This window comes from Chenopodium album, chromosome 5, assembly GCF_948465745.1.
Source record: "Chenopodium album chromosome 5, dcCheAlbu1.1, whole genome shotgun sequence".
Taxonomy (NCBI): Eukaryota; Viridiplantae; Streptophyta; class Magnoliopsida; order Caryophyllales; family Amaranthaceae; genus Chenopodium; species Chenopodium album.
In genome coordinates, this window is record NC_137838.1 from 59,057,880 (window position 1) to 59,072,318 (window position 14,439).

Sequence of the window (14,439 nt, forward strand, 5' to 3'; positions counted from 1 at the left end):
ATTTGGATTCCATTTTCGAATGGTCAAGTATTTATCATCTATCAACCAAGGTCCTTGTGTAAGAACAAAGTTGTAATCCTCTTGATTGTTAAATCGAGCTATGAAGTATTTGTAACCAATATCTGTAAGAGACATATCTCCTTTCAGCTGCCATTTCTTCTTCAACCGCTTCATCAATCCCATATACCCTAGACTACCATCAAACATTCGAATGATGAGAGTGTTTCTCCAGGGTCTGCGCATCGCTCTTTTCTCCTCTTTGGTAAGCAGGATTACAAGGCACCTTTCATTATCCACCAGGTCTTCTGGGGGACATCATCATCAAACACATCATCATCCTCATCCTCATTGGGGATTTAGACACTCGTGTCCGCCATTGTTTCCAGAGGGTTGTCTCTTAGAAGATCTCTAAAAGACTTTGGGGGATGATTTCCACTAGGGTTTTGTTGAGCAGACTGTCCATAAATGACAATCTTTTCACGACCACCCCCAAATGGCATGGGAATTGATGGATCAATTTCCATCTCAGGATTCTCCTCTCTATTAAAAATTTCATGAGTAATTTTTCTTTTTGGCTTTTTATTTGATCGGGCCACCTGATCAGTGACCTCCGGTGGGTTTGGCGGTGGTTGAGAGGGGTTTTGAGCAGCTTCCATTCGAGAGAATATGAAGTAGAGTTGTTAATAAAATCATGCAAATGATGTTTTTTTATTTTTATTGTGTTTCTATTATAATTCTTCATTAAAGTCACTAGTATTAGTTGTAGTTGAATGAATAATAACATCATAAATTAATCTTTTTTTAGTAATTACAATCTTAAAATTACTATCTATGAGAGGTCTCCCTTTCATCTATCGCCTCATCAATCTATCGCCTCCTTTCTATCCTTATATTCTTTTTGAATGATAATGATCAAATTCTTTGTTTTTATTACTAGCTTTTTGCAACCAAAAAAAAAAGTATAGGTGATGTTCATATAAACTTTTTTTTTTTTTTTTTTTGACAAGGATGTTCATATAACATTGACACTCCCTCCGAATTTTTTTTCTAAGTGTTACATTTTAACCGACAGATAATTTTAAGCAAATTAATTGAGTTTAATATTAAATGAAATGTTTCATATATATATATATAAAATGAAATGTAAGTAGGGTGGTTGGGTATTACTATTACATCTTTCTTTATCTTCTTTATATATTTTAAACTGTAGTTTTCTAATCAATTTATAGAATTTTTAAATATGAAAATTAAAAAAATAAATAAAAATAAAAATAAACCGTAAAAATAATACGGAGTAAAATGGCCATTCCACAAGTACTTGCCAGAAAAGCAATGAGTTCCAAGCTGGAACAACTTTCTTTTTACATTTTTCTTTTCCAAGTAAGCAAAAGTAAAACAATTTTTATATGGAACAGCATTCCTACATCACCAACGCCACCACTAACACCGTCGGTGTCATATCATCAGTTGCTACAACTACCCATTCGATCATATGTAGATCTTTGGGCATTTCAATTTTCAAATGAACAGACAGACATACAACTAATACATTGACTGTAATACCCTGAAATCTTGAGAGAGCACGATTCCTAGTTGCTCAGAGCCCTGTTAAATTACAAATGATACAATGCAAAAACATACTTCCATCTTCTCCTACAGCAGCTGTAAAGCTTGATCTTAATCAACAAACCCATCCTCGAGTATAATAGTAGTAGTTAAACTTGCTTAAATATGATCGACTTGCGCGCCATTCTGACTAGTCGCAGTGGAATGATTTGAAAAGAAAGTGTGAGGCTCTGAGAGGACAGCTCTTAGAACAGCTTTGGTATAAACAGGTTACAAGAAATGTATAACCTCGCTCACATTTCTGGGAACAAAAACACATTGTGGCATCCCAACTGTATTCCTTGGCTCCATTTTCGTCCCGGCGCTCCTGGAACTAGAGAACAAAATAATTTAATTCTAACCTTATTTTTCTAATCCTTTCTCATAGAAAAAAAAATGTGCATATAATTCGAATTAAAAACTACTAAATGTCAAGCAAGTTTTCAAAATCTTTTCCACCAACCATAATAAACACCATCCTTTTCTGAAGAGGGAGAGGGAAAGCACTTGGAGAGGTTATAAAACAATAAAACTCAAGGACCTATTATCAGTCTCAATATAGGCATATAAAGGACAAAACTAACCAGTTTAACTCGGATGCATGCCCTGGTGTGAGAATCATTCCTAATGTCAGCATTCTAAAGCATGTGATGGAACCTGCAAGCCATTTGTTCCAAGCTACAAGATTAGAGCAAGTACAAAGATGACGTGACCTAACTATAATGATAAAATACATGAATTTAAAAGGCAAGCACAGCAAAATCCTGTGCAAGGAATCAATATTAGGGGAAGGGTATGTTAGTCATAGCCTATTAGTAGTAGCTAGGGGAATAAGCTAGAGTTAGTTATGAGATTTTTTCTATAAATAGGCCTCATTAGGAGTAAAAATCATCATGTTGAATATTGTGAGGATTCTTATTGGGAGAGAGAGTGAGCCTCTCGAAAGCTCATATTAGGAGAAAATTCACCACTCGAAAGTTGAATTATCGTTCTATTAGTCGTAATTCTCATCTTAATACTATAATTAGTCTTTTGCTTCCTAATTTTTTGCCATTATTACTGCTGGAAACCATGCTAATGCCTAGCAAATGGTATCAGAGCAGTACGGTCCCCAGTGACCTTGCGGGAAGTCAAGCTCCGGCAAACGGTAAGTTCGGCGAACAGTAAGTTATCTGACATGTTCTGACAGCCAGAATTTGAGGCAAAAATAGATGAAATTACAGATCGATTGTGCCAGAACATAGAGAAGATTTTTGAGGATGCAATTTCTCAGATCAGATCAGGGTTAGGTGTAATTCAAGAAGACTTCGAGAAAGAAGAACATCAGGTCAGTGTGTCGGCCATCTCCGAGTTGTCATGTGGTGAGGAGGAACCTGCATCACAAGAGGTAATGAAGGTGGAGGAGAAACTGGAAATTTCCACATCTGACCGGTACTTCTACTCCGCTGTTAGCAATTTCTCCGGTGGCGCGATGGTGGAGAAATCAGGTGGAGGACTCATAAGACCGGAAGCTTGGTCTGGTGGTGTTTAAGACAAATAAATCTGGAAACATTGTGAGTGTTTTGCCAGGAGGTTTCAGCGGTGGTGAAGATGGTTTCGCCACCGGAAGATTTGGAGGCCGGAATGGCGGTGGTCAAGGAGGCGTCGCCGGCGATAGATCGAGTGATGGATGTAATGGTGACGCGGGAAAGCCGCCAGAAGGAATGTTCGAGCGTGGTGGTGCTGGAGGGAGTGGATCAGGTGGTGGTCCAGGTGAGCGTGCTGGTGGTGGTGAATTTTTGGGTGGCAAGGCACCGTGGGACTTGCTGCAGAAGACTCCAGATTCAATGGAGTACGGGAGAAGCCACAATGCATCTTTTGTTAACTTGGAAGGCAGGATGATTCCAGAAGAAGCTAGTAAGGGTTTTTTTTGTCATTAGCCAAAATAATAACTTATTGACTGATATAAGACTGAGAGATCAGAAGGTTAAATTGGTTGATGGGACGGGTAAAATAGGGGAAATGGGCTCAGCTTTCACAAGGCCCATAACTAAAACTTTTAACTCACAACCCATTCTTTCACACCCAGATTACCGATCCCACTCCCCTCATTTAGTTTTTCAGCCTACTCCTATCTCTATCAGCACCACCCAACTCTTAGAAAGCCTTTCCTCATGTTCCTCCAACCCAAGTAAGCCATATGAGAGAAGACTAATATCCAGCTTTAACAACACAAGGCTTATATCCACAAATCAATTGCCTGACCCCCATTACTTAGTCCCTGTGCATATAATTCAGAATGTACTACCTGATGACTACTACAGAGCTTTAGCACAGGATCAATTCCCCACCGAGTTCAGCACCTCATTGAAGCAGGAGCTTGGATACAGTTGTCACGAGAAGTTGGACACAGCTCCTCATTGCCGCTGCCAGGAATTGGGTGCCGACTACTATCCACCTTGAGGACAAGGTGAAAGTTTGGGCGGCAGGTAATGCAAGGAATCAATATTAGGGGAAGGGTATGTTAGTCATAGCCTAATAGTAGTAGCTTGGGGAATAAGTTAGAGTTTGTTATGAGAGTTTTTCTATAAATAGGCCTCATTAGGAGGAATAATCATCATGTTGAATATTGTGAGGATTCTTATTGGGAGAGAGTAAGCCTCTCGAAAGCTCATATTAGGAGAGAATCCACCTCTCGAAAGTGGAATTATCATTCTATTAGTTGTAATTCTCATCTTAATACTATAATCACTCTTTTTCTTCCTCATTTTCTACCATTATTACTGCTGGAAACCATGTTAATGCCTAGCATCCTGAAGTCTCGGTACTGCTCACATAATACAACACACATCAAATCTATGCAACTAACAAAAAGTAGTCTAAGAACTAACACAACTGCAAATTACTTAACCTGTACACCAATTTTTAGTACATTCTACCCACCTACCTCAGACAAGCTGTTACTAATCAGCTCAGATTTGTTCAAGAATTCCAAGACGCCTTACACAGCCAGAATCAAGTTATGGCTCATGGCTATTTTTAGTATATTTCCTTCTTCTCAAAATCATTGTTTAATAATTAGTTTAACCATTTTCACACAAACCCTTTTCTGGTGCTTTGAGCATAATCAGCATGCTGTATCAAGCAAGAAAATTAGTTTATTGAATATATACCAATTAGCTCTACACATACCTAAATGGCTAAATCTAAGGGCTTTCTTACTTTTCAAAATTCATACTTGTGTACTTTCTGTTTTTTTTGGTCCCTACATATAAATATACTTCCTCCGTTCCCCTAATATTGCAACATGGGGGGTTGGACATGGATTTTAAATGGAGAGAGATAGAGAGGAATAAAAAAAAAGGACACATGTGATGAGGAGAGAGAAATAGATAAAACATGTACAAATAGGTACATGATGCAATATTTGTGAAATTTCCTAAAATGGTAATTGTTGAAATTTTAGGGGAACCGAGCAAGTATATTGTATAGTGTCTTAAAAATTAAGTTATTATCCTCAACACTATGTTTGGATAACAACACTGAAGGGAAAGAGTAGGGAAGAAGGGAGGTGGGGGAGGGACTGACCTCCATTTTCCTTCCAAATCTCTCCAACAATGGAGGGATTTTGTTTATTAAAAGGGGATGCGAAATTGATCCCTACATTTCCTTTCCCTTCCCTAAGAACCCGACTTGGTTTAAAAAGTAAATAATAAAAATAAAAAATAATAAAATAAGCCTGCATATTTACATCTGTATCTGTATTTTATACCCCATATATATATTTGTTCTGTATAAAATCTGTGTCTAGCACTATACACAATTAACGTAGGTTAACAACTGCTACAGAGCTAATCCAGGCCCTAAAATGAACAAAAACAAGCATCAGGAAAGCAAAACTAGCAATTTGCGCCATCCTTACCTCCAACAAGTTTTCATCTGGAAAGCAAGAAGTTGTACAGTTAAGGCTATTAGAACTGTCAAATTGAAGAATCCTGAGCTTCCCCTCCTGCATACAACAGTAAAAAATCATTATATTCAACAATATTGAATTATGACATAATAACACAAAAGGATCCCAAATTTCCACCTTGGTGCCATAAACAAGACCGCTACCAACAGAAGGATGAAAACAAGCAACATTAACTTCATCCTCCGCACTAGGTAGGACTCTCACCAGCTCCATATCAGAAACTCTGTACACCTGGAAGATTAAACCAAACTTAAGAAGTAGAAGTACAACAGTATAGAAAAGAAAGCTGACATATCTAGTTGAGTAAATAAGACCAATTTTCTATATAAAAGAAAAATAGAAAGCACCAAGGACCAGCCAAATAGAAAGGATGACTAAATATTAAAGAAAATGGAGTACAATATTTGATATCAAATTCAATAGTCAATAGTCAAGGCACATGACCACATCCAAAAGAATACATGATTTGTGAAACGATTACTTCTGTATACCCAAAATTACCTCTAAAATCGTGTAAATGGGGACTGTGGTCTCCCCATCAAAGACAATACTCTTGAGAAGAGAATTATGGCGTCGTCCATAGGCAAGCAACAAGTGTTCTGAAGTCGGTGAGAACTGCAAGGTAGCACCAAAACACTATATTAGCGCAAAATATAAGAAAATAGAACATGATAAACCAGTAAATAGGTAAATAAAGTTTATAAGCAGATGATAGGGCTTGGATGGCTCAGTAGTCCCAGTACAAATCAACTTACAAGATCTTTACCATCATATATATCCAGACCACTTAAAAATCATGTACATCAATCTTTCAATTTCTATGGTGTTAAGTGTAAGAGAATAGGCTAAAAATAAACTGTAACATTGTTAAACAATTATTAACACTGGTACTGTTTTCTTCTTCTTCTTTTTTTTTTGGGGGGGGGGGGGGGGGGGGGGGGGGGGAACTAAGTATGCTACCTTCACTGGTAAGAAGTCTTTTCATCCCTACACACAACTAGTCCCAAGCAAATAAAAAGAGTGGGGTTGCATTAGACAGGCTAAAGCAAAAAAACCAATTCATACTTCATACATACAGAGTTTTATTTATTTTAGTTTGTTTTAAACCAGGTAGGAGAAAACTTGAATCAACAAGGTTTTATTTATTTATATTATTTTTATTTTGGGTGACAACTGGCGAGGCCAGACATGAGGGAATTGAAGCCATTAGTGAGCTTCACTGAGAACGAAGTCTTTCCATGCCCAAACACAACTAGTCCTATGCAGATAAATTGAGTGGGATTGCATTAGACAGGCAACATAAAAGCAAAAAAGCCAATCCATAAGTCAAGCAATATTTCAGTTTGTTCAAAACCTGATAAGAGAAAGTCTATCAACTAGGGAGCCTCAAACTATATCAAACAATAGCTTTTTCACAGCCATCCAATGTCATGCGACCACAAAAGACAGCAGCTTGGTTGAATCATTAAGAAATTTTCATTCTAAGTTATAGAAACCCTTTATCCTCCAATCCCTACAGAATTTGGGTGATCATGTTTACTTTGCCTAAATCATATTTCATCCCTATCAATCATATAACTAGCCCCTTTTTTTTCATAACTAGTCCTTTATGTAGATGTGTGACAGCTGCAAAATATACTCAGCAGCTTCCCCACTTCCCCCCACAAAAATTAAAAATAATAAATTAATTAACGGAAAATTGGAGTTCAAACTTAGAAGGAAAAACAAACGGCATGCAACATCTCAAAAGGTCAAAATTGACAACATCCATTGTAGGTTGACTCAGGAGTGTCGAGTATGAGTATGGATTTGAGTGTCGGGAATGTGTATGGATTCGAGTGTCGGGTGTGGCAGTTTCTAAAACTGGGAAAAGTGCTAATACTAAGAAATTCGTTTGTATACTAATAAGATAGCACATGAAATTTAAAGTTAAGTACAAAGTAGCCATACAACAATAATAAAGCCTTGCTCCAAAATGATCTCGTACACATGTCAGTGCAGTGTCACGAGAAAAAATTTGCTAAGTCCGAGAAACGTAGGTTGTAAGATCACCAGCAATTCAATGGTGCCAAGAAATAGAGACCAGAGACAGAAGTAAACCTTACTTTGTTATAATTACTCACCATGTTCCCAAAACAGATAGAAAAAATCAAAGATCACATTTGACTTGAAAATCTAGATCTAGTATCCTTAAATAATAACCAGAACACCACACAAATAAATTTCTTATCAAATAATTAACTTCATTATATACAAAAAAATTACTAATTCTCTACTTTTAAGGTTAGATGCTCCTAAAACGGGTTGACTAGTTTGATCTCTATTATTAGAGCAACGGATTTCTAATTGGCTGCCTACCTTTGAGTTAGCACAGCAGAAAATTCTTAGCAAGCATTTCATTCTCTTTTAGTAATACTAGGGCTTGGGCAACTCATTACATTATCTCTGAAGTCCATAATAGAGCCAATACCCAATGTACAAAGTTCCATACAAGGTAGGACAAACTCGATAATGTAATAGACTAGCTTTAGGAGGGGCACTTTGGAAAGTTTAGTATCATTAGGTTAACAGTCTCTAGCCTTAGTATAAATAGAGGGAGAGGGAAAAGGAAGAGGTAGGCAGAAAATTATTAGGGAAACCTAGAGGAGTCATGGTCTAAAGCCATTTTGGAGAGTTGTGAGCTATACTCACTATTTGAGAGTAATAGCCTTAAGCTATTAACTTATCTTTTGTAACCCTTCCATCATTTTTAATCAATTTTAAAGCTTTGATCTTTATTATTGCATTATTAAATCGGAAATATTAAGCCTGAAAATTCAGTCCATTACAGGTAATCATATGCTTGTGATGTTACCCTGTTAGGTCACTCATATTAGTGGTTTTGTTCACTTGTTTAAGATATGTTCAATAATATATTTCCCTTATGCTAGCAGCCAGATCAGAGTGTAAACCAGATTTTCATTGAAGTCAAAGTTCCATAAGTAAGTCTAAACATAATCTATATCGCAAAAATGTGAGCCTTTCTTAGGTTATTTAATTCCTATGTTCTTTTTAGTTCGCACGTTTCTTTATCATGTTTGCCAACGCACAAGTTCAACAATTCATATCTCAAATAAAATAGATAAAAATTATTTTTAAAAAAAAAAAGTTGATATTCTAAAACTATACATTAGGATGATCCTAACAAAGGATTACATGACTATGTTTTATCATGACTATAAATCATAAAAGCTAAGTCAAAGTAGAGTCTGTGAACAGTTAGCAACAGTAACATCACACATATGTTCCACAAACAAGAATCATGATTACCAAAAAGCAGATAAGCCAGAGGAAAAGGATATCAATGACAGACCTGAATTGACGTCAAACAGTGGGCAGCTCTTATTGCCCGTGACGCAAGTACTAACCCAAACCTAAATAATTACAATATAAAATCATATTCATAAGAGATTTAACCAGGAAAAAGAAAAAAAAAAAAAAGGGACAATAATTAGATCACATACGTTGCCTCCTCAAGGGAATATATCCGTAGCTCATACATAACTGGTTGAGCTGAGATTGGATGCCTTGTTGGTGAAGTTGCAGCTCCTAATGCATCATGATGAGCCTGCGTCTGAATTCCAGGTTCACCTTCTGTCTGCGGCATCATGCATGCAACACAAGCAGCCAAAAATTTCCCACATGGAGAAAAATGAGCACCCATTTCACTGCAAAATATAATAGGACAACAAAGTCACTTGATGCAAAAATTCAACATAAAGAACATAAATAAAAATCAAAAAACAGTTGGTTCATTGCTTTATTCCGATATATGAAAACTTGCACCAACAAAACCCTAGCAGCAGGAAAGCAAAGCCAATCTCATGTAATTAAACGATTGTTTAGCAGGCAGAGAATGCATATAACAATATATTAGCTCACCTGCAGAGTACAGCATGCGGAATAATCAAACGACATTTCTCCGCATCAAGATGAGCACAGGGATCTTTTATGTCATATGGCCATATTCTAAGTTTCACCGTGCACGGTAACTCTGCTGCTGCGGCAGCTGCTAGTGATGTGGCAAGCTCAGATTGAACTCTGCTAATGACAAGATGAGGGTCACCTTCATCCTGTGGAATAGCAGCTGCTTCCGCTGCAGGAGCACTAGCTGCTGCTCGAGAACGTGATGAACGATGTCGAGAACTGGACCGACCGCTGCCCCTTGTATAAGATGTACCCATTTGCATGGCTGATGAAGCCACTGGATCCTGAATTATCATCTCACTTTGTGCAGAAGGAGGTTCTTGCGAACTAGCAGGACGTATCATGCGTTGTCCAGCTTGGCTTTGACCAATTAACCATCCCTGCAAGAAAGGTAGATCCCAATATGCAGGGTCTCCGAAAGGGAAAAACTGAGTGTTTCTTTCTTCTGGCTGTACATCAGATGTTTCCATAACATCCACAGCAGACTCCGGAGCAATAGCTTCCACCTCAGCTGATACAGGCCGCATTTCATTCGGAACCGAAGAAGTGTTACTAGATTCAATGGGAGACAACAAGAGCTCATACTGTCCAGATGGGGTTGAATATGTTAGCAACCTCACCGACGAAGAAGGACCAAACCTCTGCTGCATACTACTTGAACCTGCATTTCCATCTGAGTGCTGAAAAGATATTCTTCCATCATTTCTGGAGAGCGGAGGCCAGATCAAGAAAGGAAGGGACATGAGAGGAAGTTCCTCAGCTGAGCTAGACCAATCAGAAGCATGAACATTAGCAACATATACAGTAGGAGGTGGATATCGCACATAACCCTGAGAAGTTGCAAGTGTCATTGATGAATCTGAAGAATCAAGGTCATTGACCTGCATGCCAAGATAATCGTGAGTAAACAAAAAATACTGACACAATAATTAATTTCATCTTGAATGAAACCAGCTTACCTCAGCTGTCAATAAAAAAGGAGCAGCATGTGGATGGAAGTGAACAGCACGTAATGAACGCCGTGTCTTCAAGACAACAGTAGGGATTGACATTTCTCCTCTTTCATTATAGTGCCATATGTATAGCTAGCCAAAACAGAATTTATACTTCATCATCACTTGATTGAGCATAAAACCCAAAATAATTTAGAAAAGTAAGCATTCTTACCTTGTGTCCAGAAGCAACTGCAAGCAGCTCACCCTGGGCATGGAAAGCAATAGAAGCAATTGGTCGGTCTGCAACAAATGAAACATTCAGAACAGGAGTTATTCCAGAAAAAGAGAGAACGGGGAAAATAGGTTAATTTATTTATATTTTATACACATGATATTAACTTTAAAAAGGAAAAGAATGCACTACAAACATTTAAATAAACCATCAGAGCTAGAAGTAATTACAAAAATCCCGTGACCCAATACATTCTGCTGTAATTGCATCCCAAAGCCGAACTTCATGGTCTAAACTGCCACTAGCAAGCAAGCCTGGAATTGTTGGATGGAACCTAACCTGAATAATTCCCAAAAGGGAAAATAAGAACATTTTTTATCAAGACAGAAACCATAAAATGTAATCTGCACATCAATAAATCACCAAGAAAACAAAACTTCAAGTGAAAAATCAAATCTCAATTCCTTCAGAATGAAAATATTCAATCTCATTCAAGTTGGCAAACAACTTCTAATCCCTGTCAATTAAACACATTTCCTTTCAAGCTAAGAACAAAATGCCAAAACATTACAAGCATAAAACTGAACCGCATTTACATAAACAAAGACACACAAAATGTAATTCATGGTTAAAAACAAAATTCAATCGCAATCTATGTCAAGATGTCACAAACGCCATTTCTAATATTCACATACATCTTAGAAACCGAAAGGCATATGAAGCATCCCAACTACTATGGATCCCGGAAAGAACTCAAAAACAGATGTAGAATCAGGAATTAAAAACTTCTCTCGAATGACAACCTCAACCTGTTACAAATATCCTAGCCCAAACCTAGGACTCGTTAAGCCAGCTATATCATCATACTGATTAGTTGATTTTGGCAAGTGACTTAACCAAGGTATCACAGTTGTATTCTGCAAAAGTTGTGCCTTATAAATTGTCTGGCTTTATTTTCTTTTATACTCTTTGCAACCCCAAATTATCACAGTTGTTCATTAACAACATTAATATTAGTACCATTCATTATCATATTATTTCCCTTGCAAAAAAGGTCACAATTATTTTTCAAAAAAAGGAAAGAAACTTTCACTTCATGTGATCTTCCCTTTTTATCGGCAAATTCTACAAAACCAAATCTTATATACACCACTTGCTAGCTACAAGTTAAGTGCAGTGCACAGCTGTGTTTCTAGACCAAAATTTCACTAAACATTTATCACCAAAGGCCTAACCAGTATTCAAGTAGATATATGAAAGTAGCAATGCCAACCTTATATCCCTACTCTATATTACCATCATATCTGCATTATTTAGGTTATTTCCAAATTCAATCACATGCCTTATCAAGGGAAAGAAAAGATTGACATAGTCATTAATCAACATGCATGAGCACAATGGTAAATGTATGTGCAAGATAGAGAGCCTAAATTTCCTAAAATGGACTCCAACAAATCAAATTCCTCTGAATAATTAGGTTGCAACCTCAACATCTCATGCCCTCGTGCCACAATCTTTCCAAATTGTACAGGAAAAATTTCCAATAAATGACATGCTAACAGTATATCCAGCACCATTCTTTAAAGATGTCAGAACAACAACCTTAATGCTCATGTTGAATTAACTTTTGAGTTAATAGTAATTATGGCTTTGCATAAGTTCTACATATAATTGATATAAATATTGTCAAACCTAAAAGATAATGTTAAGGACACTCAGAACAGTAATTTAACCTCTTGATAAATTTGAATTTAAAAAATTCAGACTGCAAGTGATCACCTAAAAAAGGATCAAACAATGAAATGACTCATGTTTAAATGTTTTTGAAAGTCTTTACATTAATAGAGACTGAAACTTACCACCCAGGGTGTCCTCCGATGCCCACTTAGCACTTTCAGACAGTTTCCACTTTGGCAATCAATTATCTTTACAGTATGATCTCCACTGCATGAGTTAAAAACTTAACATGTTAATATCATACTTACATCTCTATCTACAAAACTTGTCCGGGTTATAAGAAAACTCACTGTGTGGAAGCAAGTGTCTTCCCATCTGGACTGAAAGCTGCTGCAATTGTTGACCTAGGAGGTGGTACGAGAGGGCAATACTTGGCTGATAAATGACGCAAGGACTCTGCCTCAACCCTGGGAATACAACTCAAATGAGTTAAAAGGATATATCAAGCTTTTTTTTTTTTTTATGAAAGGAAACTAAAAGAGTCGCCACCAAGAAGCTGAGAAGCCCTACCATGATATGAGGCTACGTCTTGCATCTCTTCCGGCCTCAAATATACGGCTAAGATCATCAAAACCACCCTCTGAACTCTCACCCCACAACCTTTTCGTTGAACGCTTTGTTCGAGGATTGATCTCTCTACGAGCTAAAAGGTTGAATACATTGTCTCCACTGCTTAAAATGAATCAATAGCATACCCAAAATTCAGTAGAGATCTATTAATGCTAAGTCCGGCATAAGACTCTAACAACACGTATAGTTATTCTTAATAATTAGAAATTCCACAACTTTGGAGCCCCACTTATAGAATACCATATCTACTACGAAATTAAAGGCTAAAATTAGTTTAAGAGGAAAATTAATCACATAAAAATTCCATCATTTACCATATGAACAAATCTTCAACTGTAATACCCAATTATCATTTAAATGCTCAAATATCTTCACTAAATTATTGTAAATCATATTGACAACACATATAAATTTCTTAACCCTACTTCAAAATTTTTAATTAATAACAGATAAAAATATACAAAGTATATATAATATACAAATCAAAAAAAATTAAAAAAAAAAACCACATGCAACTTCAAAAGATCAAATTGTCCAAAACTAATCCAATTTACAAAATCTCAAAGCTTCCAACATCTAAATCTACCAGATCTTCAGCTCAAGTAAAGTTAAATTCACAAAAACATACATTAAAAATTGTTAAAATTATTACAAAAAAATTAAGAATTAAATTACAAGATCAAAAACAAAAATTCGAAATCGAAAGTAAAAACCCACCTGCGTCGAGGAGCAGAATTGCTTGAAATTGGACGCGGCAAAGTGTTTGAGGTTGATGGGGCACTTGCATCATCCACCCACATTGGATCCCTCATTTAAACAACCCCACCTCATAAACTAATCAAGAAATAAAGAACCCACATCAAAATCCCACCATTTTTTCACAAATTTCTCATCGAAATTTGATGATTTAACCCAGAAATTTGTGAAGAGGAAGGTGAGATGAGAAGATTTAAGTGAAGGGAAATTGAATTAGAATTATGGGTATTGATGAATTTAGAAAGGATTGAGATTATAATTGAAAGAGAAGATTAAGGGAATTATGGTGGGGTTGGTGTATTTAGCAGCCACCAAAGGGGAAGATCGAAATGGGAAGGAACCCCAACAAACTAGAAAGAGGAGAGAGAAAGTGAGAAAATCAATAATAATTTTGATTTTAATAATCAATAATAATTGAATAAAAACCTAAAAATTGAATACAAAGATGAGAGAAAATGAGGAAGACGACGCTAATTTTATTTTTTTTAAAGATTTTTGGGCTTTGGATTTTGTTGTTGATTGAGATTGGATTGGATTGGGCTTCTCATTCTTGTGTCTTATCGAGTACGGAGTATTTATTTATGTATCGCAAATTATTAATTGGATTCGGATTTTGACTTTGTTTTATATTGTTTAATATGAGGGGTCGTTTGGTTCACATAGGATAAACGAAATGGAATAAACAA

The 14,439-nt window shown here is 36.5% G+C and overlaps 1 protein-coding gene across 1 annotated transcript; it reads right to left on the reverse strand.

Annotated features, from left to right (window-relative positions):
* Positions 1 to 1,266: 1,266 nt before the first annotated feature.
* On the reverse strand, positions 1,267 to 14,201 carry LOC145632132 (uncharacterized). Its single transcript, XM_081684422.1, has 15 exons — positions 13,715 to 14,201; positions 12,938 to 13,096; positions 12,718 to 12,834; positions 12,550 to 12,634; positions 10,921 to 11,029; positions 10,691 to 10,758; positions 10,483 to 10,608; positions 9,479 to 10,404; positions 9,061 to 9,264; positions 8,910 to 8,970; positions 6,059 to 6,172; positions 5,675 to 5,788; positions 5,507 to 5,593; positions 2,190 to 2,262; positions 1,267 to 1,939 (listed from the first exon to the last, which is right to left on the reverse strand). The coding sequence occupies exons 1-14, from the start codon at positions 13,807 to 13,809 to the stop codon at positions 2,236 to 2,238; spliced, it is 2,292 nt and encodes a 763-aa protein (XP_081540548.1). The 5' UTR covers positions 13,810 to 14,201; the 3' UTR covers positions 1,267 to 1,939; positions 2,190 to 2,235.
* Positions 14,202 to 14,439: the final 238 nt, after the last annotated feature.

What these genes read in the sequence shown, in the direction of transcription:
- LOC145632132 (XM_081684422.1), bottom strand. Translation starts at nt 13,809, where the DNA reads ATGAGGGATCCAATGTGGGTGGATGATGCAAGTGCCCCATCAACCTCA. An exon ending in TATTCCCTTGAGGAGGCAAC is followed by an intron (nt 8,971 to 9,060) that starts GTATGTGATCTA and finishes GTAATTATTTAG; the next exon opens with GTTTGGGTTAGTACTTGCGT. An exon ending in GTCTTGTTTATGGCACCAAG is followed by an intron (nt 5,594 to 5,674) that starts GTGGAAATTTGG and finishes TGTTGTATGCAG; the next exon opens with GAGGGGAAGCTCAGGATTCT.